The following is a 27404-nucleotide window of genomic DNA, read 5'->3' as shown; positions in this document are numbered from 1 at the left end:
TTCAGACAGCTGCTTTTTGAAGCTTACTCTAGTTTTCTGAAGGAGAGTCTATTTGGCAGGATCTTAGCCATTACTGGCAGTGGAAATCGCATATTTAGAATGTATGGGTTCAGGAAATTCTTATCCACAGAGCTTGATTACCATGTCTGAGTACCTGATTGGGAACCAAAAATTTGTTTATGTTCTTACAAGAAACCCAGAGTACAATACAATTTCTTTTATGTGTTTATAAGATATATGAAGAAGATATACTTCTAAAGATATCACAGGGAGATCAGCTTGGTGCTTTGCAACGACCTAGAGGGACAAGATAAGGAGGGTAGGAGGGAGGCTCTAGAGGGAGGGGATATGGGGATATATGTATGCATATGGCTGATTCACTTTGGTGTACAAAAGAAACTAACAGAGTATTGTGAAGCAATTATAGTCCAATAAAGATCTATTTAAAAAAATAAAATAAAAATTGGGGGAAAAATCACTACTTAAGGTTTTTGGTAAAAAATAAAATAAATAAATTTTAAAAATTAATAAAATCCATGAAAAACCACTGGAGAAAAATAAAGATATGTTCTAGGAACTGTCTCTCCTCTAAACCAGAGTTATATGACCAGGCATTATATAAAATGACATTAACTTATTTGATAACGAAATAAGAAATTAAGCTGATACGAATTTTAGGGCAAGCAAACCTCCCAGATCTTTCCACCCAAAGATATAATCCAAGAGTAGTAATCAGATAAATATTTGTTTTACTGAGGTGAAATTCACATAACATAAAATAATCCTTTTAAAATGGCATTTCTTATATTCACAATGTTGTACAACCACCACCTCTATCTATCAACAAAATATTGTCAGCACCACAAAATAAAATCTTATGCCCATCATGCAATTACTCCCCATTCCCTCCTCCACTCCCTCCCCTCAAGGCCCTGGCAACCACCACTCTGCTGTTGCTATGCATTTACCTATTGTGGATATTTCATATAATCATAATATGTGACATTTTGTGTCTGATTCACTTAGCATAATAGGTTTTTTGTTTGTTTATTTGCTGTTCCTCTTCTTATTCCAGCCCTTTGATGTCTCTGGTAGCCATGGAGAAGCATAAAGTTCTGAAGGTTCATCTATGTGACAGCATGCATCAGTACTTCATATCTTTTTATGGCTGAATAATATTTCATTGTATGTATGTACCACAATTTGCTTATTCATTTATCTGTTGATGGACATGTGGGCTGTTTCCATCATTTGGGTATTGTGAATAGTGTTCCTATAAACATCAAATTTTTAATTATTTTTTTATTGTGGTACAATATACATAACACAAAATCTTCCACTGTAACTACTTTCAAGGATACAATTCAGTGCATTAAGTACATACACAGTGTTATGTAAGCATCACCACTATCAATCTCCAGAACAATTTCATCATCCCAAACAGAAATTCTGTACCCATTAAATAACAGCTCCCCATTCCTCCCTCTCCCCCAGTCCTGGGTAATCACCCTTCTACTTTCTATGAATTTGACTAGTCTAGGTACTCCAAGTAAATAAATCATATAATAGAGGTCCTTTCTTGTCTGGCTATTTCACTTAGCATAATGTTTTCAAGGTGAATATCAAATTTTTTATCAAATAAAAACTACACATTCCATAGGTAAAAACTACTAAAGTTTAACACTGTAATCAAAAGCAATGACATCATCAACAACATGTACAAAGCACCTTTTGCTGGTACCACTTCCTTCCTTCCTCATAACTGCCCTGTGAGATGGGCTTTACAGATGAAGGAATGAGGCTCGGAGAAAATGAGCAATTTGCCCAACGACATGAGTCTTATAAATCAGACAAGCATGCTTAGGTCTTCCAGCTCTGCTCCCAGACTCCCAGTCTTTTTTATGTACAGGGTTATCTGCCTCCCAGCATACCATTTATAAGGATGGTCAGGAGACACTTATGTAGAAGGAACAGTCAGGGAAGCCTCCAAAAACAAGAAGGATTTTTGAGCCAGAACTTAATAAACTAGTTTTTGCTAGAAAGAAGGGAACAGAAAGGGCATTCCAGGCAGATGACCATCAGTGACCTGGGTGCAGAGATGAGCCTGGTGGGTATTGGGCAAGAAGGAAAGAAGCAGGGTGTGCACAGTGACAGTGTGTAACCTAATCTGATTTGAAAAGAGCTTAGAAGAATCCTTTCTTTCATTCCCGTCTACAATGGATTATCTTAAACAAGGACCTTTGTCCTTTTTTTTTCCTTGCTTCACCAGAATATACAGACAAATAAAATTTCAGCCAAAAGCTACAGGTCCCCCCTAGGGCTTCCTGGCTGGCATCTGCTGCATCTGTCTCTTCCCACCACAACCTGGACTGGGACAAGATGTGGAGGGATGAATATCACTTAACACACATTAGAGCCAAAATCCTAATAACCAAGTAGGCACTTAAGTGTTATTCAATAACTTATGCCATAGGCTACCCACGTCCTTAAGATTGATTTCCAAAGATAAGAAAATAATAAAAACAAAAATAGCCTCAGTTATGAATGCTACCCCAACCACAACTTTCTAGAATTTGTTTCACTTTTTTTTCAAAAATAAATAGTTATTTTTATTTTATAGAAGAACCCATCTTTAAGAAGAAAACTCATGATTTTGCTATTTGAGGCAACATTGCTGAAGATATAAAGGCATTTTGTTTAACAATTACTCCTATCAAAAGATATCTTTAGGGCTTCCCTGGTGGCGCAGTGGTTGAGAGTCTGCCTGCCAATGCAGGGGACACGGGTTCGTGCCCCGGTCCGGGAAGATCCCACATGCCACGGAGCGGCTGGGCCCGTGAGCCATGGCCGCTGAGCCTGCGCGTCCGGAGCCTGTGCTCCGCAACGGGAGAGGCCACAACAGTGAGAGGCCCGCGTACTGAAAAAAAAAAAACTTTAAAAAAACAGATTGTTTATTACAAAATCAAGAAGGAAAACTGAGAGGAGCAACGAATAGGCATTTTCAATTTGTAGATGTCAACCATTCATAAGCAGAAGAATCATAATTTGATATTAATGAAAAGGTTTGTTGGTCTACTAAGGTTAGATGACAAAGACTTCTTTGGACAACTCTGTATATCAATTGATGATATATCAAAATAGTGCCAACAGATGAATCAATGAAAAAGAAAAGTTAAAATAGGTTAGCCTCAGCACTGGAAATCCAGCAAGCTCACGAATTTGAAAACGAAACCCACCAAGGTTCATCTTCTCCTTAAACAAATCTTTCCTTGTCAAATGTATGATATAATTTCTTAAGAGAATTTTATTAACCTTTAGGCCCCTAATAATTGAAAGTTAGAGGGAAATATTTTAGTATACATTTAACTTTCTATACTAAACAAAACGTTTTTAGATAAAGGCATTCAAAAGGAAAGTTTAGACTGTAAATAGCCTGGCACTTATAGAACATAAACACGGAAAGTTCACATCTCAAACCCTAAGCTACTTATGATAAACACCTGTATAAAGAACAAAAACATATCATTTTACCCAGTGAAAGATGTAAGATACATCGCTGAGGCTATTATTTATGCCAGATAGAATTTAGGTCCTTGGACCAATCAGAAAGAACACATAAAAAAGTAAAATATGCCTCCCTAAACTTTTTATTTTAAGAATGTAGAGTTTTGCTTGTTTCCTCTGCCTAAGATAGTTATGTTCATTTGTTACAAGGTCACGGGAATGTAAAGGGAAGTATCAAACAACGGTTATAAACAATCATGGTTAGAAAACAAATAGAATTGAAACCAGAAAATAACATTGGTCCCTAATTTCAGTTTGTAACCTATAACTGTTAGGAAAAGAAAAAAAGACAGAAATTTTTCAAATAAATATTAAGAGTTGGTGAATTTTAAGAGAAATGCCATCCCAAGATATTATCTAAGTACTAAAAATGAATCAACACAAGTGAACAGTAACAAAGCAGTAGTATTATGGCGCCACCCACTGGCTAGAAGTCCTCATAGCAAACATGAGACCCAGTCATAAAATAGAAATTATTGGAACCGGAAGGGAAATAACATTGATAATTCTAATTCATTATAGCATCAGGATCTTCTAACAAAACAGTACCACCCATATTATTTTATTACCACAAGGACAAAGAATAACTCTTAAATATGTTCACAAGAGTGAATTTTATTAATTTTGAAATGCAAGTCTACAATCTCCAAAGGCTAAGACAACCTCAGAGTCAAAACAATTAGCATATAGAATGCCATTTTAGCTCTGTAGCTGAATATATAAAGACACTCTTAATCAGAAGATGCACACTTGCATTTCACTGCTAAGAAAGAAATTATAATATTAATAATATATTTAAATGTTAATGAAATGGTGTTAGCCCTACTTTCACTTTTACCAGGGAAGTAACAAAATACATGAAACAAAGGATATGTCCAAAACACTGGACCGAAAACGTGTTTCCAAAAAATTTTTAAGAAAGGGGGTAAGGGGAAAAAAATCCTAAAAAAAGACCATTCAGACAAACTAGTAAAAATAAATGTTTTCTTTAAAGTACCACAGCACCTTTATAGTCCAAAATATATTTACCTTAATACTATCTGCATTTTATCCTATGACATCTTTTATGTTTTTCCAAACAGTTATTTTCTTACATGCTAACATTCTTAAAACTTCAGCATAAAAAATATTTGAGTCATTTCTCCTCAAGTACAATCTTCCCTTTAAGACTCAGAATAATATGTAAAAGCTTGACATCAGTTTGTAGCCCATAGGACCCTAGTGAATGTTGATCTCTAAAGACCAGACTTCCGAATTTCTCTACAGACATGGCCTGGTCTTCCTAATTAGAAGTCATGAATACACTCCAGTCGATACAGGCATCAAGTTTTTTGGCTTGATGATAATTATCACCTGGTCTGCAAAAGCCAAGGTCTTCGCTCGCTCATAGATGGTTGATTGCAGATAAGAACATAGTGAGAAAAGTCAAATTCCCACAGACATAGATTGCTAACACCGCCTTTTTAAAAGCATAACCCTGAAAGAAAAAAATTGAGATATGAAAAAAAAGAATAACTATCATTAAGGTTTGTGTCAATAAAGAAGAAAAAAAGACTTACTTCTGCTTCAGCTGCAGTAAATGACTGGAGGATCTGAATTCTATCATCATCCAATATTTCATCTGTCAAGAATAAGAACATAAGTTTGTAAGGCCAGTGGGTATGCAGATAAACTAATTCTCAAAAAAAAAAAACAAACCTGATTTGTAGTGTTTGCCGATTTCCAGGATGTTCATTCTCCCATTTCAAGTGACCAAATGTTGCAAACTTCTTGAATACTTAAGGCTCTCACAAATTAGGTCAAGCTGGCTACAGCATACATTTGTTAAAAGACTTTCTCCTAGTCAATAAACACCATACCAAACTCCTAACAATCCAAGTTTTAAGTACATATGTATTTTAAATGGCAAGCCATAATCTAGCGATCAAAAGTCCTTTAAGACTCAAAACCCATACAATATGGTAAATCAACTGTACTTCAATTAAAAACATCAAAGAAAGACTCAAACCCTATATATGTGACCTAATCAAGAACCAAAAAATGGTAGGACAGATATTTAGTACTCAGTTCCTAAAAGCTGCCCAGGCTCCTAGATTCACAGCACACACACTAGACAACAAACAGGTTTTGTTTTTAGAAGGCCACCTTTACTTATTTGAGGGGCTGAGAACTAGATAGGACACAAAAGACAGTCAGACTAGAAATCAAGCTAAAATATCACTGATTCTCTACTAATCTCTTCTAATGGCTACGGGTATCTTACCCTGCCTAGAGGTGAGACCAAAACAGACCTTGCCACTAGAGAGCACCGGCAAAATAAATCCTTCCTATCTAGCATGCTGGTTAGCTGGCTACATATGATGTATAGGGCAACCTAAGTGACAGCACACAGGAAGTTTGTCAAATAGGTAAAATTTGTCTGCAGCTTTGCCCTGTGTTGACCATGGGCATCTCTTCTTCCTCCATCTCAGGGGTCTCTCAGCTCCAGGCATTCAGGGCTCTCAGTGCATTCTAGCCCCAAGTCAGACCAGCATGAAAAGTAAAAAGTACCTACAAAGAAGGCCTCTTCCCTAAAACCTCTTTCCCTTGCATTTTACTCACTGATTCTAATACTAATGAATATAAAAAACAAACGCAGAAATTTTCCACTATTTTTACCACAGACTGAGTAATCAAAAGAGAAACTTTTAGTAAGCTACCATGTAAGGGTCAACAATTAGTGTCAAGAAACTAATTATATTCCAATAGTTTGTATAAAAGTGATTCTACATAACACTGCTCTTTCAACAGGTTACCTTTTCTAGAGAGTCGGTAAGTGTGTACCTCCAGAACAATCTCTGTCCCAACATGCCAGGCTACAAATCCAATCATTGTATAGGTTTTCCATGGCCCAGGAAGATTCAATCCTGGTAAATCCATTCCCAGGAACATTGTTGCCACTACATTCATAAGGAATAAATACATATACTCAAATGCAATTCAAGAGGTAACGTGTATGCATGTATGCATGTGCGCTAATTATATCAAGTAAAATATACTAGAAGAGTTTATGATATCAATTAGATTAATATTTAAGACCAAATAGTTAATTTAGTCTTTTTTTTAGTTTTAACACCAGAAAGGCTAAGATGGGAAATTATAATTACAATCTACCAATTGTTAAAAAAGAGGTACCCAAATTTTTCAAAATGTTTTAAGTCTGCAATGTAGGAAGGGAGAAACGTATGGAAACCATTTCTGATTATACCTCCCCTTCCACGAATTTCTATAGACTGTAGAAATGTGAGGGTAGGAGGTGTCAGCTTAGATATTTCTTACATAAAGCATCAAAGTACACTGGATAATTATACTTGACTTTTGAAAAACACCTTTCCCTGGAAGGTACCATCCCCATGGAGAAAACCTGGAGACAGAGGGCTGGGACCCTGTAGCCCACTTCAGCCCAACCCACGACTGACCCTCAAGTTGAACTGCTTAAATGTTTGGTCATCAGCATAGCTTATTCTGTTGGCAAAGGCAAATGCTAAAAAAAAGTCTCAAAAGGAGAGTTTTAAAGTCATTTTAAAAACCTTGAAACTGAAGTAATGGCTTAAATAGTTACCTCTAGAAATTACTTTCTGGATTTCAACGTTTGACTGATTTCTCCTCAACAGCAAATTACTCCAATTACTAATGCATCTAAAAATCATTTAAGCCAAATTACAACTTGCAATATAAACAACCTGCAATTATATATGAATAAGTAGCATCACAATTACTTACCTGCTATTATTCTAGCAGCTGTTCCCATACTCCAATGAGTCCACTTAAACATTTGCCTTCTACCAAATAAAGAACCAGTCAGTATTCTTGAAAGTGATGGAACTACAATTAATTCCTAAGAGAATAAAAAGCATGTAATTTCCCTATTGCCTAGGAATTAGATATCTGAAATACATTTTAAAACCTTTTAAAGTAAGTATAATTTATCACTGAATTTTATAAGATGCAAAAAAGGAATTGGTTTCCCAACTAATGACATCTACATTAAAAGCATTTATAAATAAAGACTTAAGTACCTTGGGTCATGTAAAGGTGGTCTGAAGGCTGCCGAAAGAAGCTGAAGAACTGCTAAAATCATCACTATACAACCAAGGTATGGGTGATAACCTGCATGCTGAACAAAGTTATATCATTTTAATGGTCTCAATCTTGCCGATCGATTAAACCCTCAGGTTAAAAATAATACACACAGATGTATTCTTAGCGTTTTTCTGTAGCTTTAAACATTTAATAATGATAGTTATAATAACAGGCACCATTCACTGAGTGTCTATACCAGGCACATACTTTATACATATTATCACTAATGTTCACTATGATGCTTGACAGTTATCAATATCCCACTTCTACAAATGGGGGAACTGAGGGTCAGAGATATCAAGTAATGCATCCAAGGCCACACAGTGTGTAAATGGTTGTGGTGGAATCCATGCACAGAATGCTGCCTCTTCCCACCAGGATGTTAGATGACCATCAACACCAGCACAGCCATCTGAAGCCCACCTAGGACTAGTTAGTATCTGCATGTCAGGAACAATCAACCCAGTGTATTTTAATTACTTGTTCAGACCTCTATGTTTCCTGGAGCTGAAGTTTCTACTTGATTCCTTGTAACCCATATGCTTAACAGAGCCTTAGTCACTCAATAAATGTTTGCTGATCAAGAGAACAACCTGCACAACCACTGTATTAAAATCTCATCTCCTCTGTTCAGAACGAAGGTCTAAACCAAGAAAAATCATCAACACAATATCTCAACAGTTTCGGTTACACTCCTCCCTCAGTGATGTGTGCCTGCTGAAAACAGCAGACAGTTGGATTAGACCACTTTGCACAATTATTTCATTTAAAAACTTAAGAGAAGAATTAAGAAGATGCTCTAATACGTTACACGTTTAAATAGAGGGATATCACAGTCTGTTGTCTGTTGTGATATCACAGTCTGTTGTCACTGACTCCCATGCTTGGGAAGGCTCTAAAACCTGTGATCTAGAACAAGGACATAGTGGTTTCCAAGCCAAGATAGGACGATTTTGCAAATTAGGAACTAAAAGTTGACAGAAGAGCACTATAAAACTTTCAAGTCATGGACTCAGTTATACACAGATAAGTTATAACCTGGACCCTGGAGATGGAAAGTGCCTCTCTCTAATAAAAAACAGTAACAGCAGCAACAAAATTCTTATATATTTAGAATGTGCTGGGACTATCCTAAGTGCTTTCAGTTAATTAACTCTCAACCCTCAGAAAGCCTATAAGATAACTACTCTACTATCCCCACTTGAGTAAACCGAGGGACAGAGAAGTTAAGCAACTTGCCCAGCGTGTCCCAAGTAATAAATGATGACATGAGGATTTGAATCCAAGCAGTCTGGCTGTACAACTGTGCTCTTAACCTTTTTACTACCATAGTCATAAACTGCAAAGACTACAAACTACAAAGTTTACAAAATAAGTATTACGCTTGTCCAAGTACCTGGATAAAATAAAGTTTCAATATCTTGAGTCATATCAGAAAATCTTCATAATTTCCTTTAAAAAAAAATTAGGTTGACCATGGAGGTTCCTTAAAAAAACTGAAAATAGAGCTACCATACCATCCAGCAATCTCACTCCTGGGCATATATCCAGAGAACAGCATAATTCGAAAAGATACATACACCTCAGTGTTCATAGCACCACTATTTACAATAGCCAGGACATGGAATCTAATCTAAATGTCCATCAACAGAGGAATGGATAAAGAAGATGTGGTACATATATACAACGGAATATTACTCGGCCATAAAAAAGAATGAAATAACACCATTTGCAGCAACATGGATGGACCTAGAGATTGTCATACTGAGTGAAATAAGTCAGAGAAAGACAAATATCATATGATATTGCTTATATGCGGAATCTAAAAAAAGGGTACAGATGAACTTATCTACAAAACAGAAATAGAGTTACAGATGTAGAAGGTAAACTTACAGTTACCAGGGGGTGGGGGAAGAGGGGTAAACTGGAAGATTGGGATTGACATATACACACTACTATATATAAAATAAATAACTAATAAGGATCTACTGTAGAGCACAGGGAACTCTACTCAGTACTCTGTAATGGCCTATATGGGAAAAGAATCTAAAAAAGAGTGGATATATATATATGTGTAACAGATTCAATTTGCTGTACACCTGAAACTAACACAACATTATAAACCAATTATACCCCAATAAAATTAAAAAAAAAATAGGTTGATCAATCTATAAACTACCTAAAAAGCAGAAAAGAGGTTTCCTAATAATATTGTGACCCAAGAGTCATCAATCTTAGCCCTTGTAGCAACAGCCCAAACGGAAATATTAAATTTTAGTATCAAATTCTGACTGGCTCTTAAACTAGAAGAGTATAATGGAAGCACAGGCTCTGACCTTAGGTACATCTCCAATTCTCAATAAGCCTCATTCATTCATTCCATAAATATCTACTGAATATCTCATGTGCCAGAATCTGTTCTGGGTGTTAGAAATACAGTAGCAAACATACCAGTAAATATCCTGTCTTCTCATGGAGTTCACATACTAGTGTGAGAAGACGGACAAAGAAAAGATATAATATTTAAGTAAATTATCTGAAACGACGTAAGGTAAAGATTGCTTCAGGAAAAAAAATGAAGCAGAGCAGGGCTCTTTGAGAAGCTATTATTTGAGCAAAGACTTGAAGAAGGTGAGGGAGTAGAGGAGGCATGACCAAGGCAGAAGGAAGAATCTTTGCAAAGACTATAAAGCAGAATAAATAAATTAATTAATTTAAAAAAAAAGACTATAAAGCAGGAGCATACCTAGCATTAGCCCAGTGTGAAATGAAATGAGCTATTGGATGAGGAAAAGAGCAGATCAATTCAGAGAGTAACTGGGGGCCAATCATGGAGGACTTTGGTTTTAACTTTGAGAAAAACTGAGAGGCATTAGAGAAACCAGTTTGGGGCACAGGAATGACCTCATCTGATTTACATTTTTTAAAAATCACTCTGCTTCTTGGTTGAAAACAGATTGTACACGAGCAAGGGTTGAAGTAGAGAGATCAATTAGGTGCCGCCTGCAAAAAAGTCCAGGCAGAAGATGATGGTGGCTCGAAGCCACATAGTAGTGCCAGTGATGGTGAAAAGTGGTGTTTTTGACATGTAAAGCCAATGGGATTTCCTGACGGATTTGACATGGGGCGTGAGAGCAAAGTTAAGAATAATTCCAATGTTTTGGCCTAAGAAGGGAATTGCAAACAACTAATATGGGGATGGCAGCACATGGAGCAAGATTGGGAGGAGAGGTCAGGAACTCCGTTTGAGGTGCCTTATACATGCAAGTTGAGTTCCTGAGTAGACAGCTGTTTGTGTGAGTCTCAATCAGGGTAGAGGTCCAAGCTGGAGATACACATTTGAGAATAAGCCTCAGTTTCTTCATTTGTGACATGGGATTATTATCAATAACAACTTCATTTGAGGTTTAAATTTGATAACACATGTAAAGCACTTAGCACAGTTTGTTCAGTAGGAATGCAACTAATGTTAGCTTAGTGATAGTCATAGTATTAGTTAGAGAAAACCACTTACAGTGTTCATGTTCCTCAGATATAATGCTTTCAATTTGTACCATTCTATAGCAAGAAAATTTATTAAAGCTATATAGTGTATATTTAAAATTTGAGGCAGTCTAAAAGTACATTCCATTACCAAGTAATCTGCACTTACATTCTCACTTCATCCCTGACCACCAACCATGTGAAATAGTCATCAGATGATTCAAAAAGGAAGGAAAGAGGGATACATGCAGAAATATCTTTTTACCCATCATCTGAGAATAAAACAGCAATCTCCTTTGGCACCAAAATGAATTTTAAACATATAAATAGAATAAAAACATTCTTTTTAAGATCTACTTACCCAATTCCAGCCTCCTCTGTAAATAAAAGGCAGAAGAAAAGCAATGAAAGTGAGGGCAGAAGTAGTAAGCATGAGCATTCGATGTACCTGCAAGGATGAAATCACAAATGAGAAGAGAGTTAACTACATAAGAGAAAGGAGTTGACGTCACTATGAAGGTCATGGGATGAGATTCACAGAAGGCATGCATTCAATTGACACCTAGCCACAATTTGTGGTCAGTTAAAAACAAAAATCTTACTATTCCACTGAACTTTAAAGAAAAGCCTAAGCTGCCAACCTCATCATTCTAAAGCATCTGCCAAGAATCCACCTGCCCAGAACAGCAGGAATGGATATTTCACACACACAGAGCACTTACTTGCCAAGTCCATCATTTTCTTCCAAACACATTTATTAAGTTCCACCACCAAGCACAGTGCTTGGATACAATGAAACTGCAAGGAAACAGAAAGTACTGTTTCCTGGGGAGTCTGGGATTTAATTGAGCAGATAAGAGAACATATTTGAAATGTGTAATTCATTATCCAAATGAGGAGAATACCGAGAGTGAAAATGGGCACTGTTAGTTGATTATGTGAGGATAACTGGTGCAAACAAAAACTATCCCAGAGAATGTAGGACATATAATCACTATATACACAGATAGATAGATACACACACACACACACACACACACACACACACACACACAGACATATATGGGGGGTGTGTGCATATATATATACACACATCAGCAGAAAGTAGAACATATAGTCACCCTATATACATATAGACACCATAGTTTTAAAGACAGTGGAGGGTTTGAATTGGTAAAGAGGAGACATAAAGAGTTTTCCAGTTGGGAATATCCACATGAGAAGAGGGGAGAGAGAGAGAGAGAGAGCAATCAAAGGCAGAGACAGGAGCAAGGATATAGCAGTCATTACTGAGAACAAATAGAACAGATTAACACTGCCAGCCAAAAGCGAGAAACAATTTTAGATAAGGTAAATCTTAAAAGCTACAAATTTATACAAAGTTTCAAGAATACCTCTTATAAAGTCAAAACTGTTCCAATAAGCAGTATTTTTTTCTATAAGCAGACATGTACATTCTATCTCAACACATAGTCATTGATCTTCCACTATATGTGCAAATATCTATACTCCATGACAAATGAAAGATAAAGGTTTGTTTTGTTTTGTCTTGAGGGGTATTTATTGACTCTTGCTCATGTTTCTATTAAAAGACTGCCTCCTCATCCCACGGGAAGGGACAGCATTAAAAAGGACACTTTTAATTTCTCTTCCCATCCACACAGGAGATACATGATCTTGACTGGTGAGCTAGGGACGGCCTAACATTCACTGGCCCATCAACCAGAGGACAGACCACTGCTTTGCAACATAGTAAGCACCCACTATTTCTTTCTTCTTCTCTGCTGCCTTCCTCAACCCATCTGTACTCAGTGCAGTGGGTAAATGTTCTTCTAGTCTCTTCTTCTGCAACTAGACATGTAACTCAAGATCGTTTGGGTCCCAAAATCCATGTTCCAAAGAAACGCACATGGCACTGATACATTCTCCAATCCAGCCTGGCCCTTCATAGAGCTGTCTTTATTTTTTTTTTCCATCAAGTACCTTGTGTCTATTCTCAGTTGGTTAGGAAACCAAAGAGCAAAAAGAAATTATGAGGATTCCAAAATTACAACTATAACCATACATAAACAAAAAAAAAATCCACTTACTTCATGTGTTTTCATGTTGCAATGTTCAAATAATATGGAAATTGCATTAACCTTTTTCTCCACCTACCTGAAACCAAGCTGCATCACCAAATAAAGGCTTTAACCAAACAGGTTTGAAGAACCGGGCAATCAGTACACCTACGCTAACTGTAGTCATCCATGCCACAAACATTAAGGCACCTACAGGTGAGAAAATGCAAAGGTTGACAACACAGTCTAATTAAGCTGTCTCTTAAATGACCAAGCTAAATGCATAGAAAATGTAAATAGCCAACAAAAATACATTCAGCTGACATAAACATAACCTAAATATCAATGCTTTTACCACCACCACTACTACTTCTAATAGCTAACACTTCCAAAGCTCTTATTTCGTGCCAAGCACTGTCTCTGAGTGCTTTATGTGTATTAATCTAATTGATCTTTACAACAATTCTTATAAAGTATAATTATTATTCCAGTTTTGCTGTATGGAGAAGGAAAGCACAGAGAAGTTAAGTAACTTGCCCAAGGTTACTGAGTTGGAATTTGAACCCAGGCTACTTTGAATAACTGTGCTCTTAATCATTATACTGTCTGAAGTTATACAGCCTTTCTGAACTTATCTCAGAATCTTCTCACATTTCACTCCAAAAAATAATGGAAAACAAATAGGCACATTACTTCTGAATCCAATTACTGTTCAACTAGAGCTACTGGTAGAAGCAAAATAGCAACAATAAAGATAGCTTCAAGCTTTATTGAAACTCTCACTAGAATGGATAACTCTGGAGAATATAAAGGAAATATACCAATTAAGGAAAGTTCCCACCAATATTAATACATTACAATAGTATAGTATACACTTACACTATTTCCCTATTTTTCAATCCCGTTTTTCAATAATCAACTGGACTACTTTTCAAATGGAATCAACTTTCACTTGTAGAACCAGAGTACATCAGAGCCTTATTTCTAGGCTACTGCTCTTCCAACTTGGTTCCCTTCATCACTTTAAGTATATAATACCTAAGTATAGCACTGAGTTCTTTGTATACCCTCAAATACTCGTACATTGATCAGTTCTTCAACAAAAAAATTGTATTTTTGAAACCAAACTACTATTATAATTAAACAATCACAAACCACTCTTTTATTAGCAATTTTTAATAAATGGTATAATTAATGTCTCATAAAAGTTAAATTAATTAACCCAATGATACTCAATCCTGGCTGCAATCAGAGATGACTATCGTACTTTTTTAAAATTACAGATGTCTTAAAAGCTCCTCTGGTGATTTTAATGTGCAGTCAGGGTTAAAACCACTGAATTATTCCTACTCTTCATTTTTAATAAAAATTATCAAACATTAAAATAGATAATGCTACCTGCAAATGTTATTGTTTATGCTACCTACAAATGTTATTGATTTATGAACGTTTGCTAAATTATGCCTGGTACCATTCTCAATCTAGCCAGCACTAAATTTATTCCACAAAGTTAAGTATATTCCACAAAGCAGTAATAATGTTACACATGTAACTTACCATGAACCTTCAGAAGGAGTAAAGAATGGGATCCTCCTATGTTCTCTGGATAGCCTGTCACATTGTATTTGTCATATGTAATCAAAGGTTGCTGAGAATGCTTATGAATCCGACCTGAAATTTAAAAACAAAAAAAAAAGAAGAAGAAGACGAATTACTTTCTCAGGAGAGAAGGAATGGAGAGACAATGGCATGGCATGGAAACAAAATTTCTTAAGGTAATAAAAAATAAATAAATTTCAATAGACATGATATATATATATACTATTATATATTGATATTATATTAATACACATGTATTAATATAATATAAATATATGTAGTATTAGTATATAATATAATAATATTCATTATGTATAAAGTTAAATCTGTGCATGTATAGAATTATTCCAATTAGTCTGTGTATATGGGTATGTATGGGTGTGTGTTCATTCTGGGGATCTATCTTACAGAAATATTTACCAAAGGTATATTTTTAACCAAAGGTATATCTATAAGCATGTTAATAGATACTTTCTTTTTACACTGGCTAAAAAAAAATTTAAACAAGCTAAATGTCCATCATTAGGAGAATGAGTAAATAAATTATGGAAAATACATTGTTTTTAGAATACAATGCAAGTGTCAAAAAGAATAAAAATAATTAAGAAATTTGATATGAGATATATATGAATCTTTGTTTCAAACAAATAAGTGTTAGACCACAGACTACACCTCAATGATTTCCAAAAAGAAATATTTATATAGGTTATATTATCTATCTAAAATGAAACAAATTAACAACAGAAAGCTAGGAAAAAATGGTCCAGCTAGATATTTAAGAAACTCCTCTTCTAGGGCTTCCCTGGTGGCGCAGTGGTTGAGAGTCCGCCTGCCGATGCAGGGGACACGGGTTCGTGCCCTGGTCCAGGAAGATGCCACATGCCACGGAGCAGTTGGGCCCGTGAGCCATGGCCGCTGGGCCTGCGCATCCGGAGCCTGTGCTCCACAACGGGAGAGGTCACAACAGTGAGAGGCCCGTGTACCGCAAAAAAAAAAAAAAGAAACTCCTCTTCTAAATAACCCTTGGGTTAAATAGGAAATCAAAACTTAAATCACAAGTCTTCTTAAAACGAATAACATTGAAGGCACTTACTTCATAGCAAAACACATGTGATGTAATTAAGGTACTATTCAAAAGAAGTTTTTAATCATCTTTAAAGCATTTCCTTAAAAAAATATAAAAAGACTTTAAAGTATTGAAATAATCATTTAAGTCAAGATGTGTTTAAAACAAAACATAACCCAGAAAACCAAAAAGGAGGATTGATTAAAAATAAAGGTAGAAATTAACAAACCAGTAAGTCTAAAAATGAGAAAAATCAATTCTGTAAAAGGCCAATAAAATCGATTGATTTTTTGACAATCTGACAAGATAAAAAGAAATATCACAAACAATATTAGAAATGAAAACAGTGACATAGCTGCTGATATAGAACATATTCTTTAAAATTATGTGAAAATGCTATATACAACTTTAAGTCAGCCAAAAATATTTCAAAATCTAAATAAAATGGACGAATTTCTGAGGAAATCTAGAATTACAAAAATTGATCAAAGTAGTAGTAACTCTGGAGAATCATAACAATAAAAAATTTATTTTATTAGTCAAATATTTCCATTCCTAAAGTCTCAGGCTGTTATGTGGATGAGTTATATCATACCATTTAAAAATTTTTTTAACTTTAAAAATTCATATTTATTTAAACTTTTCTTGAGTTCTTTCTATGAGATTATCATAACACTGAAACCAAAATGAGGCCAACATGCACACGCACACAAACGCACAGAATCCTATGACCATACACCAAAATCATTTATGAATATAGATGTGAAAAGCTTAAATAAAATATTGGTGAATTAAATCAATTATGCAATAATAAGAATAATAAGACATGACTTTCATCCCAGGAAAGTGAGGATTGTTCACCATTCAGAAATCTACAAAAGTAATGATAAACTTCAGCACACATCCATGACATGAACTCTTTGTAACATTAGGAACAGAATATTTCCTAAACACAATAAAATATATCCACCAGAAAAATACGACACAATACTGAATATCAGAAGCATTCCCATCAAAATCAGGGATAAGATAAGAATACTTACCATATCACCACTGCCATTCCACATTTTTCTGGGAGAAGTAAGCAATGCAGTGAGACAAGGAAAGAAAGAAAATGAGGGCTACTATGCTTGTCATTATTTGCACAAGATATGATGTTTCATCTAGAAAATCCAAGACCATCAACTGGAAAACTAGGTGGCTACATTCAAGATAAGCATTCAAAGATCAATAACTTTCCTATACACCAACAAATTTAGAAAATGTAAGAAAAAATAATCCCATTCACAATAGTTTGTATTAGAAATCTATAAAATACATAGGAACAAAGTAACATAAATAAATAAGCCCTACAGGAAGATATGAAGAAAACCACAGGATCTGAATAAATGAAATATCCCAATATACTCCTGGATAGGAAGACTCAAGGACGTTGATTATTCCACAAATTAATCTAAAATTTCATTTCAATTCCAGTCATAACTCCAATAGGATTTTTAATGAAATTTGATAAATCATTTCTGAATTTTATCTAGAAGAGCCGATACACAAGGAAGAGGCAAGAATTCCTGAATTCCTGAAAAAGAAGGCTAGGAGGGGTATCATGCTTTATCAAAATTCACAACCTATTATTAAGCTATAGTAATTTCAACCAGTGCAGTAATAGACAAACAGATCACTGGAAGAATAAACTATAAACAAGTTGATTTACTGAAAGATTTTTAGTGTATAATAAAAAGGCTTTTGAAACAGTAGAGATAAAATGGACTATTCAAAAACTGGTGTTTGGACACCAGGTTATTCATTTGGTGAACTATTATATCATGGCTTGTTATTACAGAGAAGATCCGAGATAAAGCAGAAAACGAGAAGAGTTTTATATCGTGAACACCTAGAGACCTGTGTCAAGAAGAAAGAGACAATAACTATCAGAAGCTACAAAAATGTCAAAAAGAAAAGAATGAAAAAAACTATTGAAAATGACAAGAAACGCACTGAATAATATAAAAATACTGTATTAGTAGAGTGGTAGTGATAAAAACCAGACCACATTCCTAACAGCCTGAGAGTCAAGTTGGAAGAAAAGTGTTTTTAAACTCTGATTCACCATGGAGCCATGGGCTAAGATGAACTTAACCTTCATTAAAGCAGAAGTCCATCATAATTTTGAAGTTCCACTGTATGGCTCCATTATAATTTAGGCGTTATGCTCTAAGGAACGTTGGGTTCATGTGTAGTACACGGCTCTACAGTATTATTCCTAAATTGTCAAAATAACAGGTCATGTGATAACAGGGTCTCTACTTCATTAATTATTTAAATTGGTAGATTTCCAGATTGGGAATTACTTATTCACCCAAGTGAGTTCTATCTTTCAGTTCAAACACTCAGCATTTCACATGACTGCTTATTTCATGATAGGATAAAGTCAGCTTTCTGGGGGCAAAACAGCAGTTAGAAAAACGTTTTAAATTTGTTTTACTAAATATGACAGTACTTTCAACTCTCAATTATCTTTAGTTTGCTTCTGACCCCTCTTCCTAGGTGACTTCTCCCATTGTGGGCCATTTCTCAACATTTTCTTTTTAAAGGAAAATACATATCTTATTTCTTTTCATTGATCAGGTCTGTAAATGTGTGCTGAAAAAAAAATCAGAGTTTATTTATAAACAGAATAATTTACTCACAGGGAAGGTTTTTTTCCTCACTGACTTTGTGTAATGCATTAATTCCATTTGTCACCAATGGATTTCACCAGCCTTGTTTACAAGGGAATCGGGTAAAAATTTATACTGTTTTGTTCGTTGCATTTAGTAGACATGAATGTTCAATAGTTCAATTGTGATGTAAAGAAATGTGACAATATTCAGGTATCTGTTTTCTGAATGTTTCAAATTCCAATCTATGACCATTGTTGACACCCAGAGAAGAGAATAAAATTACCTGTGAAAGGGTGGAAAAAAACCTCAGCAGTTAGAAAAAGAACAGAAAGATAATTATGTGCTAGCTTACAGCAAAAATAAGGATAACATGAAAAATTAGTAGAAAATGAAAACCTGAAAAGTAATCTGAAATCTGAAAATGTTAAGCAATTTCCCCTATATTTTAGTTTTGATCACTCTTGCTGAATCACTTTTGCATATTTGGATGAAGAAAGTAGTTAATTTTTCTATTTTTACTAATAATGTAGCATCCTTCAGAGCTTGGCATAGTCTTTAAGAATCATCTGAAGCATCTGACTCACCATGGTGTTCCCTCTGACCTTCAGACTGCCAGTAAACAATGCCTCCTGAGAAACAGATTTGCCCAGGACGACCTCATTCTACATTAACATGGGTTACAGAGATTATATGACTGCTTTGAAAAATGGTTTCAACCTAACAAAGTCTCACTGCTTTTAAGCAGTGCGCAGCATATAAATGATCCACATACCTATGACTAGATATCAGAAGTGACAGTTGATTTATGTGGTAACTGTACTTTGTTCCCCAATACAAGGGAACTAGAAAGTGAATTCCCTGAAGCGGTAACGTTTAGATTTGGTTTTTTGAGGTTTTGTTTTGTTGCTTTGCACTCCACCAGTTTAAAAAAAAAAATGGGGGGCTTCCCTCGTTATGCAGTGGTTAAGAATCCGCCTGCCAACGCAGGGGACACAGGTTCGATCCCCGGTCCGGGGAGATCCCACATGCCCCGGAGCAGCTAAGCCCGAGCGCATGTGGAGATCCCACATGCCCCGGAGCAGCTAAGCCCGAGCGCCACAACTACTGAGCCTGTGCTCTAGAGTCCACGAGCCCCAACTACTGAGCCCGCGTGCCACAACTACTGAAGCCCACGTGCCTAGAGCCCATGCTCCACAGCAAGAGAAGCCATGACAATGAGAAGCCCACGCACCGCAAGGAAGAGAAGTCCCCGCTCGCTGCAACTACAGAAAGCCCAGGAACAGCAACAAAGACACAACACGATCAAAAAAAATAAAATAAATAAATTTTTAAAATTAAAAAAAAACAAAAACGAGTCTGTGACATATGTATATTTATGTTAATAAACGTATTTATGTACTATTGTTTTAACACATTATGACACTATTAAAATAGAACTTTTTAGTGAGATAAAATAAATCTAAGAAAAAAGTTCTGGTATTGTTTTCTGTATCCCCTGGACTACCTTACAATATGTACACCTTCATTGGAAGAACATTGTCCTAGAGCAGTAAGTTATCGAACCACAGTATACAGAACAATTACCTGAAATGCTTGTTAAAATGCAGATTCCAAGCACAAACAACAGAGAGTGTGGGATGGAGCTAGGGAAACTGCTTTTTGAGCAATCATTCCAGATGGTTCTGAAGCAGGTTATTTGAGCCCCATGCTTTGGGAAACACCACAAAACACAAGGTAGAGATTTTCCCTACCATGCCACGAGCACAGCAACACCAGCAGGAAAGGGGGATAAAACAGTGCTTTATTCTGTACATGAATTGTCCACAAACTAGGTTTTTCCAGGAAAATGTTAGAACTATTACTTAACATATTGTTTCTATCAGAAAATGCATTCCAAATTCTACAATGCTGGCCTAAGAAGAAATTTTTGGCATCACCATACACCCAAAACCACACATAATTTATTGCACAATAGAATTCACCCATTTAAATGACACAGCTTTTCTTTTAAAGTATAAACTTTTTAAGTATAAACTTTTTTAAAGTACAAATGCAAACTGTTAAAATCTCCTAGCAATTTGTCATCCATTCAAGTCAGTAATCATTTATGGAGCACCTATAACATGCTGGGCACAAAAGGAAGCAGTTTGATATGATGAAAAGGGCACAACTCCTGTAATTGCAACAGAGTTGGGTTTAATTCCTGACTCTGCTACTTGTTTGATTTTGAACAAGTTACTTCACCACTCTAGGCTCCAGTTCTCTTATCTCTACAATGGGCAACATAATATCTATTTACAAAGCCTCTGTGAGAAATAAATGAGATATATGTAATATACAATAAGTGACAGCTGCAATAATAACAATAAGACAATAACCTGCACTTTAGAAATATTTGTTTAAAACTGCAAATATTTGACCTTCTCCTTAAAAATTCATTTCCCACATTTCCCATGTTAGAAAGTGAAACACTTGGGCTCTGAGGTCAAAGAGTTCAGGTTCAAATTACAACTCTACCATTTACTTGTCTGGGCAAATGACTTAACCTCTCTAAGCCTGTTTCCTGCCAGATAAAATAAGGTTAATAATAGTACTTATCTTATGTAGGTTTCTATGAAGATAAAAATGAAAACATTAATGATAGTGCTGAGCCAGCAACTAGCACTCATTAAGTACTAAGTAATTTTTGTTCATTATTATCATTTAACCAGGAAATTATTTCCAGCTACATTTGCTGTTGCTGGTGCAAGTAAGAATACATGATTTGACTAAGATAACCAAACATATCATCCACAACTAAAGCTGCAAATATTTCTAAATTTTCTCTAACACTGAGTTGATATTTTGTCCTGCTTTAAAACCTTTTGAATCCCTACTTTACTTATAGTACAAAATTTAAACCACATGAGAGAATATAAACTACTATATATAAAATAGGTAAACAACAAGGTCCTACAGCATAGCACAGGGAACTATATTCAATATCTTGTAACAAACTAAAATGGAAAAGAATCTGAAAAAGTATATATATATATACATATATATATATGTATATATATATATCTGAATCACTTTGCTATACACCAGAAACTAACACAACATTGTAAATCAACTATACTTCAATTAAAATTAAACCACATGATTGGGCTTCCCTGGTGGTGCAGTGGTTGAGAGTCCGCCTGCCAATGCAGGGGACACGGGTTTGTGCCCCGGTCCGGGAAGATCCCACATGCCACGGAGCGGCTGGGGCCGTGAGCCATGGCCGCTGAGCCTGAGCGTCCGGAGCCTGTGCTCCGCAACGGGAGAGGCCACAACAGTGAGAGGTCCGCGTCCGGCAAAAAAAATAAAAAATAAAAAAATAAACCACATGGTAGAATACGCAAGGCTTTTCACAATTCTGCCTGTACCACATTTCTGTTCCTGCTCCTCTTTTACCTCACCCTCATCCTTCCATTCTATATGCTCAGCTTTTCACCATTTTCAAAGTAGGCCATATGCTCAAAGTTTGGGGGTAGTATTATCTCCAGGGAGATGAGTCACTAAATATTACACTACCTTGGCATTTCCTGCAGTTCTTCAGAATATCATTAGCCAAGACCTTAAACAAAATCTAATTATTCTTATTAATATGTGTTGCAGTACCTACCAGGGCAGTCTTAAGTATAAACTAAACATTCAAACTCTTAAAGCTACCTTAGGCTACACTTGGCATCAGACTGATTGAGAAGAACATGGGACAGGAAACACAGCACACCTGCAGGGCACCATGAGGCATTCTTTTTCAAAGGGAGGTCCTGTGGAAGCTCACTCAGCTGTCCAGGAGCTATTCTCTTTACCCCTCTCTACCTCCCTGGAGAAAGCTCAGGTCCAAGGCGATGAGATTCATACTGGATAGGACATCCACAAGAGCCGATATCTCCTGCAATAACCCCAAAGTCCTGCTTCTAGCATCCCTGCAAAGGATCTGCCAATGTCACTGCACTAAGGGAAGCCCAAAGACATGGCTTCTTACTAGGTATTTACTCCTGGTCGAAATGCAGTCTACCAGCCAGAAATCACTTTTATCATAAGCAGATTGCCTTATAACCCAGTAAACACTACCTTTACCTAGTTTCCAGGGGAACAAAGCTAGAAGGTCAACCAAAGTCAAATTATCAGGCAAAAATGGAAGAGGGTTTAATAACTCTTTACCCACAAATGTGTATCTTAAAAAAGAGCAATTACCATAGTCTCCCCCCAAAAAGAGGGAAAGGAATAAAGTGAGCGAAAAAAAACTTTAAAAGGTAGTTTTTTATCAATATACTTACCATGATCAGCTGCACCATCTGCTAGAAATATGTAGTAGCTTGCATTTAGATCAAATCTATTCTTAACCCCAGGAAAGGTAATGTTTCTTCTGAAAGAACACTGCATAACACCATCCGCCAACCTCCAAGCCATATCCTCAAGAGGATCCTGCAAACACATACAATGGGTCTTCTCAGCACTTTCCAAAGATTTGCTAAAAATAAAATATGATCAAAATCCTGACCTGTTCAATTTCCTTTCCCTAAGTTCTCCGTTCATGTTTTGTCTGCAGCGTCATTGTTTCCCCACTTCCTCTTTGAAGAGTACAAGAAACATATTCTCCCAGTTTATTTGTCTTTATCCCACTTGGCAAAGATAGTATTTTTACTACCTAGGCTAGAAACTTTGGCAGATGTACTAACTTCATCTGGCCACCAATATACAATCAACAACACTGAAGAAACACTTAGCAAGTAATACTCTAGTGGCCAAAATGCAACATGCAACTGGGGAGAAGTTCCAACCCCATGAGAAAGCTATGCAGAGAACAAAACATGTCATTAGATGATAGCTACTGCTCCATCAGAGCTCATTTGCTTGTCAGTTGCCATGTGAAAATGACACTTCTCTACCAGAAATAGGCCATCTTTGGCACAGGTGCCAACAACGGGCACTTAAGACAATTGCCCAAGGCACTGAACCAGTACCTACCATATGTGCACCTCTTTCTCACCAATCAAGAAATTCTGTGTCACTTACATAAGCCTCTTAAAAATCTGTCTGTAAGTTTTGGAAATGGGGCTGATGACCCTCTTAATAAACCATAAAATATTTTTTGTAAGATGCATTAATAAAAGGATTTAAGTAACACAAGCAAGAATTCATCTTTTCCTCAAAGAGAAACTTTTCTTATGCTTTCTAAAGCATAGAAAAAGGGCACAGTATCTGTAGTTAATACTGTACTATATACTGGAAATTTGCTAAGAGAGTAGATTTCAGGTGCTCTTATCACAAAGAAAAAGTAACTATGTGAGGCAATGGATACATTTATTAGCTTGACTCTAGTAATCATTTCACTATGTAGAAGGATATCAAAACATCATGTTGTACACCTTAAATATATACAATTTACATATATATATATGTTAAAAATAAAACGCAGAAAGGCTTCTCCCAGATTATAGTAAGAGAGGAACCCTGCTGCCAGGCCCCTGCTTGGTCTCTGCTGCTAACTGCAGGTTTCGAAGCTATCTTGCAGCATAGCCATGCCACTGTCAGCCATATAGCCAGAAGGTGGACCGGCCAGATGGAGATTCTCAGAATTTTCACACCTACCCTGGAGTCCATTACAGGGTGACTTCGCCCTGTCAGATGGGAAGGTTGTATGTGCACAGTCTGATCTTCAAGAATACACACATAAGCATCATCATCACCCTGAAAAACAATTGCAAGTGAGAAAAAGTTCAAGGGAATTTCATTTCTTTAAAAAAGAAAAGTCCCTGGGGCTTCCCTGGTGGTCCAGTGGTAAAGAATCCGGCTTCCAATGCAGGGGATGTGGGTTCAATCCCTCGTCAGGGAACTAAGATCTCACATGCCACAGGGCAACTAAGCCCGCGCGCCACAATTACTGAGCTTGTGCGCCTCAACGAGAGAGTCCACGTGCTCTGGAGCCCGCACGCCACAACTAGAGAAAGAAAACACTCATGCCATAACTAGAGAGAAGCCCACATGCTGCAACTACAGAGAGAAGCCTTCAAGCCACAACGAAGACCCGACGCATCCAAAAAAAAAAAAGCCCCTAATGTTATCAAATAGTATTTGATGCTTTTAAAACATAATTTACTGACTCAATCTTAAAACGATACCACAAATTCTAAAGAATTGGCTGTCTGATATATTAATTAAAAATGATTGTTATCATGCAAAAGCAATAAAATTTCAGTGTATTAAAATAGACATATAACATGGTTATATGCCCATAACCCATCATCAATTGAACACCACTGTTAATGCTTTTGCATATATTCATCCAAACCTATTTGTATTTATAACCTATTTTTCTCCCCAAATGGGAAAATATAAAGTTTTGTTACCTTTTTCACTGAACTTTTCATAAACGTTGCTCTGGATATTTATTTGTAAATAAATGTGTCCTACAATTTTCATAACTGTAAGTGCACTGCATTCTGTTGGATTTGGGGGGGTAACTTTTAAGATGTAAGGTACTATAATCAAATATTGCTAATATTGTACACACTTAATAGATTTACTACTGCATATTGAGACCACAGTATCTGAGCTCAAGGGGGCATTCTTTGTCAGTCTAATTTTTATCTATCCTTTAATCTCCAACATTCCTTAGCTCTAAAAATTAAATCTTATTTAAAGTGACTATCGGAGGGCAGACTGCATCTTTAAAGCACATTTAAGTCACGGTACAAAAGAATAATCTGGATTTTAAATTCTTGCATATAGTTTTGGTTCTTTCATCTATTCTAAACTGCTCTCCATAAACTATCTAACAAGGTCTTTTATGTGCTTTAGTCACTAAACTCCTTAAACAAGATCCAAGACTAACCAGTTATGATTTAAATTTTGCTATGAATACCAATATGATATTCTAACACGTTTTAAATTTATTTTTTAAAGTTCCAGTTTTAACTCTCAAGTACATAACCTTAGCAAAGAAATTATTCCCTGTTACACATCTTATATTCAAATCAGAATTAGTGCAACTCAAGATAAGAAACTTGTAGTCGTCATAATTTAAACGGCTGCACACTACAGCTCACAGACCAACTTCAGCCTGATGCCTGTTTTTGTACAGGCCACAGGCTGAGGATGGTACTTACATATCTAAATGTGTTTTTTTTTAATTAAAAGAATAATATTTCATGACAAGTAAAAATATATTAAATCCAAATTTCAGTGTTTATAAATAAAGTTTTATTGGAATACAGCCACCAACTTACGGATAATCTACAGCTGCTTTAGCGCTATCACACCAGAACTGAGTAGCTGCAACAGAGACCATATGGCCCACAAATTCCCAGGTGGTTGCTATCTGGACCTCTGCAGAAAAAGTTGGCTGATCTCTGATTTAAACAAACAATGTGTGTTTTCTAGAATGTTTAGCATCAGTGAGGTATAGGAATTTTCTTGTTATTTAAAACAAAATTTAATATAACAGAATGGTTGATTTTGAGGCAAAGTGATGATAAGAAGTCAACTGAGTCATTAAGGCAGACCTCCCAAATACTGGAGAGGATGACAGGGATGGAGAAGAGGAAACTCTCAATTCTCACTACTCTACAATGAGGGTAAGATAAGGTGCTACGACAACCTTAGGCTCCAGGCAGCTGTAGAAACCCCAAATTTGGAGCATGGAAGGACACACATGAGGAGCTTCAACCAAATCCCTGAATTGGACAGAACCTCTTACCCCCGTTTGTTCCTCTCATTCCAGCATTTAGAATGCACTCTATGAGAAAATATCATGTGGAGGAAATAAAGATGACAACATAGTTCTTACAATCAAAGACTATGTTTTAATAGAGGAGACAGTTAAAATAGTACATGAAATATGATAAAACAGAGATTTAAACACAGTACTATGGAAAGACAAATTAGGTAGGGCCAAAGGATTGAAAAGGCTTATCAGAAAAGATAGCATTAACTAGGCCTTAGAGAATAAAAAATATATGTGGATAAGGTAGAGCTGCGATTAAGAGAAAAGTTTTTCAAACTGAGGAACTTCTAGGACCAAAGATACAGAAATATAAAAAATATAGGGAAACTTTAGGAAACAGGTAGTTTTGTGAGCTAAAATATATACAGGGTAAGGCCAGAAATGGACTTTGAAGAGTTTTGAAACTATGCTAAAGAAAAAAACATTTTCCTATAACTACTAAAGTTTCACCTTACCTACTAAAGGCTTTTGGGGCTAGGATTGAGATTACTTAAATGTGGTCAAAAACCATATTAACCTGAGTCTATTGTAAAAATTGTGGGATACTACAAAACAACTGGCCTAAAAGAAAAAAGGTAGGGTAACAGTTCTAAAGTAAAGGAGATTAAAGAGATATACCAATAAAATGCATTGAGTGATAACTGATTAGTCTGTATCAGAAATTTTTAAAATATACATATACATATGACTTTACTGGGATAATTGGGGAAATTTGAATATAGGCTCTATTGCATAAAATTATTATATATTGTGATAGTGATCTTATAGATAATTGTAGGAGAATATCCTTCTTAGGAAACACATGCTGCAAACTAGACTTAAAATGTCATGATATCTGCAACTTAATTTTCAAATAGTTCAGGGAAAAGAAATGTGTGTTAATATACAGTGAATAAGTCAATCTACACATACACACACACACAGAGAGAGAGAGAAAAAACAACAAATGTAGGTGAAGGGCTTACTGGTGTTCATTGTACTAGTCTCTCAACTTTCATGTAGGTTTAAGGCTTTTCAAAACAAAAAGTTGGGGTGCATGAGAGAAAGAAGCACCTGAAAGGTAAATAAAAAAGAAAAATCTAAATCACAAACGA

The 27404-nt window shown here is 35.9% G+C and overlaps 1 protein-coding gene across 16 annotated transcripts in view; it reads right to left on the bottom strand.

Annotated features, from left to right (window-relative positions):
* Positions 1-4159: 4159 nt before the first annotated feature.
* Positions 4160-27404, bottom strand: part of FRRS1 (ferric chelate reductase 1) — a 95555-nt gene continuing 72310 nt past the window's right edge. For 12 of the 16 annotated variants that reach the window (XM_082680055.1, XM_082680057.1, XM_082680054.1 and 9 more), the window contains 9 exons: positions 24177-24275; positions 22862-23009; positions 14787-14900; positions 13327-13439; positions 11531-11617; positions 7623-7720; positions 7327-7385; positions 6360-6503; positions 4160-5185 (listed from right to left, as the gene is read on the bottom strand). In XM_082680055.1, the coding sequence (XP_082536181.1) occupies positions 5028-5185; positions 6360-6503; positions 7327-7385; positions 7623-7720; positions 11531-11617; positions 13327-13439; positions 14787-14900; positions 22862-23009; positions 24177-24275 (1020 nt within the window). In that variant the 3' untranslated portion in view covers positions 4160-5027. Of the gene's footprint in view, positions 5186-6359; positions 6504-7165; positions 7243-7326; positions 7442-7622; positions 7721-11530; positions 11618-13326; positions 13440-14786; positions 14901-22861; positions 23010-24176; positions 24276-27404 lie in introns of those variants that run through there. The other 4 variants (XM_082680050.1, XM_082680052.1, XR_014298387.1 and 1 more) reach the window with 4 other exon arrangements.

Source organism: Grampus griseus (genome assembly GCF_964374135.1).
Source record: "Grampus griseus genome assembly, chromosome: 1".
NCBI classification, from domain to species: Eukaryota; Metazoa; Chordata; class Mammalia; order Artiodactyla; family Delphinidae; genus Grampus; species Grampus griseus.
This window is presented reverse-complemented; position numbering and strand designations above follow the sequence as displayed.